The sequence below is a fragment of the Sylvia atricapilla genome, chromosome 3 (assembly GCF_009819655.1).
Source record: "Sylvia atricapilla isolate bSylAtr1 chromosome 3, bSylAtr1.pri, whole genome shotgun sequence".
In the NCBI taxonomy this organism is placed as follows: domain Eukaryota; kingdom Metazoa; phylum Chordata; class Aves; order Passeriformes; family Sylviidae; genus Sylvia; species Sylvia atricapilla.
The window spans coordinates 19395381-19399263 of record NC_089142.1 but is presented as its reverse complement, the minus strand read 5'-3'; the positions used below and the strand labels follow the sequence as shown (position 1 = coordinate 19399263).

The 3883-nt window shown below is 48.5% G+C and overlaps 1 protein-coding gene across 1 annotated transcript; it reads right to left on the bottom strand.

Moving 5' to 3' along the window:
- Positions 1 to 242: 242 nt before the first annotated feature.
- On the bottom strand, positions 243 to 3101 carry TMEM18 (transmembrane protein 18). The gene is given in 6 exon segments (XM_066314875.1): positions 243 to 370; positions 464 to 557; positions 1479 to 1533; positions 2153 to 2273; positions 2770 to 2831; positions 2834 to 3101. Coding segments are annotated over 6 exon segments (690 nt in total). The 3' UTR covers positions 243 to 280.
- Positions 3102 to 3883: the final 782 nt, after the last annotated feature.

Sequence of the window (3883 nt, the reverse complement as noted above, 5' to 3'; positions counted from 1 at the left end):
GATTGTGTCTCATCAATACAATACTAACAGCCTTGGTCATGGAGGAAAACAATCTTACACTGAAGGGCACAAAGACTTGTTAAGATTGCGTTTCATAATTCCACATCCAGTTTAAATGTACAGTAGATACCTGCTTTCACCTCGATGTCCACAGCCGCCATTACATCAGACACAGAAATACTTCTGTTCCTGTATACCCATACAGGAGGACTGATTACTCTGGTGTTTTTAAAACTAGGCGTTTTTACAACCGAAGAAAGAAAAATAGAGTTTGGTGCTTTCACTTCTTTTTCTCTTTTTCTGCTTTCCTTCTCTGCTGTAGCATCTTTAGTTCAGTCATTACATTCAAAGTTCTGTAAACCCAGCTGACCTGAAAAGCAAGTAAATTTTTAAATCCAACTAATCCATATACCTTTACTTACTCATTTCATGAAAGCATCTATATGAATGAACACATACGTACCACAATTATAATAGTATTCACCAGCAGTGGTGCTGAAAATACAAGTGAAATAAACATTCCTCTTGAATCGAAGTATTGGTATTTAGAAAAAAGCCTGAAAGAAATAAAAACAAAATGAAAGACAAAGCTTTATTTAGTGTAGTTCACACATTCAACTTTCCTAGCAACTATTCTACATGGGACACTGTACACATCATCCCACATCTTGGGATCACCAAGCATAGGCCAGCATTCTACTGTATTAAGTCAGAAAAAAGAGGCAGTTGATATCTCTTCAGTTATGAACATTAATGTTGGTCTTTCTCTTCTTTACAGTTTTACTGTGCAAAAGCTAACTAACATGACTACAAGAGTGCATCACAAATCATGCTTATTCTGAAGCATCTGAAATGACTTTTTTAGGTATTTTGTTTACTTATATAAGAAAAGATAACAAAGATAACATTTGTAGCAAAGCTGTAATTAGGTCACATAGGCCTGAAGTGAAACATAATGAGTACAATTAGATGCCAGCATGAAGTGGTGTTAAACACACCAGTCATATCAGGGAAAGATTAGTTAAACGCTTGAAACATCAAAATAAACCCTCAGTTTAATTCTGGTATAGAGGTTTCGTAAAACAGGCAAATGTTAATGCTTGTTATACACTTAAGTAAGTATATAAAGCAGCAGTGGTATTTTTGAGAAATGGTTCTTAACTTCAGCTATTAGACGTGACTATGGAAGAAAACCTAACAAAAGAAACAAAACAAAACCCAACAAAACCAAACAAAACAAACCCCAACAAAAAAACCCACAAAAAAACCAAAGCAAAAAAACAAAGTTCACATTCCTTTCCCCTTAATCATAGCACTCTGCTTTTCTCTCAGTTTTTTGATGAGTTAGTTTACAAGCATTCATATAAACAGATTTTAAGCAATACAACAGATGTGTGCTATTATTATTTCTTATAAGTATGTGATAAGTACATTGTATTGCATAGTTTTATGCAAAAAATGAAAGTGAAAACATTTACCTCCAATTCATGGCTGCCAATTCATTGATATATTCAGCGCAGTACACTAAGCCCACTAAACATAAAAAGAAAAATATTAGATTCAGTATTTCTTTAAAAATTGATCATAATACATCATCTTATCCAAATCCATGTGATCTTAAACCAAAGCTAGTGTGTGTTCTGCCAGTCAGCCGTGACTGCTTTGGCTAGGCAATGTCACTGGATTCTCAGGCTGACAAACTCCGAGATAACACAAGTTGTTACTGAAATGTACAAGCCAGTCTTGCTCTTCCTCACGCCGTTATCTCGGCTGTCAGCAGGGCATATGGTGAACTTGCTTTAGAAACTATTCACTGAACTGCACCATTAGAACAAAGAGTACAAAGCAACTGCTGGCTCTCAGTTAATTTCTTTTCTGCTTCTCCAGCACAGCAACACTGCATTGGGAAGCTGTGACACACACAGTGACCATGCAGTAACCTTATTATCCCACTTCCTCACTAACACCAGAGTTTTAATTCACTACTTCGTACATTCTCTTTGAAATAAAATAAATACATATTTCTAGGTCATAGCAGGTTCTATCGCAGATTATCATCGACAGACACATGCATTGCTAGCGGAGAAATACTTGTTGCAGTCGCAGGCCCCGCTCTGGTGCTCGGCACCACACGGCGTGCCCGTGCACTCACCCATGCAGAGGAAGTGCCCGACCTGCACCCGGCGGTGCTGCAGGGACGCGCACGTCAGGAGGAAGCAGAGCAGGTGGAAGGCCGCCAGCCCCAGCAGCCAGGGTTCGGACCAGTCCGTGCTCTGCGGGCAGAGAGAAACCGCGTCAGGCAGCGGCGGGAGAAGGAGCGTCACTGGCGGCCACAGAAGACCGAAAGCGGCCGGTCTCGGTGACGGATCGCGCCCCGCAGCCCCCGGACCAGGCTCGGCACGGAGCGCGCCACCAGCAAGGGCCTCCCGCTCCCCGCCAGACAGCCCCGACAGCCCCGCTCCCCGCCGGACAGCCCCGACAGCCCCGCTCCCCGCCGGACAGCCCCGCTCCCCGCCAGACAGCCCCGACAGCCCCGCTCCCCGCCGGACAGCCCCGACAGCCCCGCTCCCCGCCAGACAGCCCCGACAGCCCCGCTCCCCGCCAGACAGCCCCGACAGCCCCGCTCCCCGCCGGACAGCCCCGACAGCCCCGCTCCCCGCCGGACAGCCCCGCTCCCCGCCGGACAGCCCCGCTCCCCGCCGGACAGCCCCGACAGCCCCGCTCCCCGCCAGACAGCCCCGTCCCCCGGGCCGCCCCGCTCCCGCTCACCGCCAGCACAGCGGACAGCCCCGGCGGGCCGTGCACCGGCGGCTCCATGGCGGCCGCAGCGCGGTTCTCGCGAGACTGGGGCGGCCGCCGGATCCGCTGCAGGGCGATGGCGGGAAAAGGGCGGCGGGGCCCGAGGCGGGCCCGCGTTCCTTCAAGCGAAGGGGCCGCGGATGGTCCCGCGGTTTGCAGGACGGGCTGAGGTGGCTGCGAACACCCTGGTGGCTCCTTCTCCTGAGGGTGGCCGAGAGAAGCAGCCCCGGCTTTCCGGAGCGGGGAAGGAGCTCTGGTCGCGTTTTCAGCGTTTGACGCCGGGATGCCACCGGTGTCACCATTCGCTTTGTGAGGGCCCGCTGGACTCGGCGCTTTGGGTCGGTGGCCCAGCACTGGTACTGGCTTTTGGTCTCCTCTCAGCAACACCCAGGGTTGGCTTTAGCGATGGAAGTGCAAGAAAAAAGCAGCTTTAAGCCCAGCTGGGAGCTCTCTGAAACAAACACAGTTGAGCTCTCCAGGCAGGAACTTAAGTTAAATGAAAAACACTTCTGTTCAAGTAAGGCCCACAGCGACTACTGCCCACCTCGAGGGGCAGCAGGGCCCCTCCTGTTCTCAACTCTACAGCACACTCAGGGACAGTTTATAATTTTGGGAAAATTAAAAAAAAAAAAACACCCTAAAATACAACATTGGAAACGGAACAAGATGGAGGTTAAACCTCTAACTTACAAGTCCATTTACTAAATGCATCTAGGTCTGGAAGAGCCGACTATTCTTAAGACTCACCACTGAAAGAGCATTTTAAACTCAGATTCCTAATAACAAAGGCAAATCTGATTTATGTGGAGGTGGGCGGAGCCCCAGCTGCTCTGCCCTGGAGGGAGCCAAGCTGAGGAGTTAAGGAAGAATTTTGCAACTTCACCTTGAGCCCTTAGGACAGACAGGCCTCCTAGCTACAGTGACCTGTCTGGAGACCCCAAGCTCCCTTGGGATTTTATGTAGATCTGTTACAATTGATTGGTTCTGTACCCTTTTCCTTCCACCCTGGTGTCCCATAAAAACCCCTGAATTTCCTCTGGTCGGCAGAGGTTCTTCGTCCCTGGACCCCTTTCGCTGGTACCCT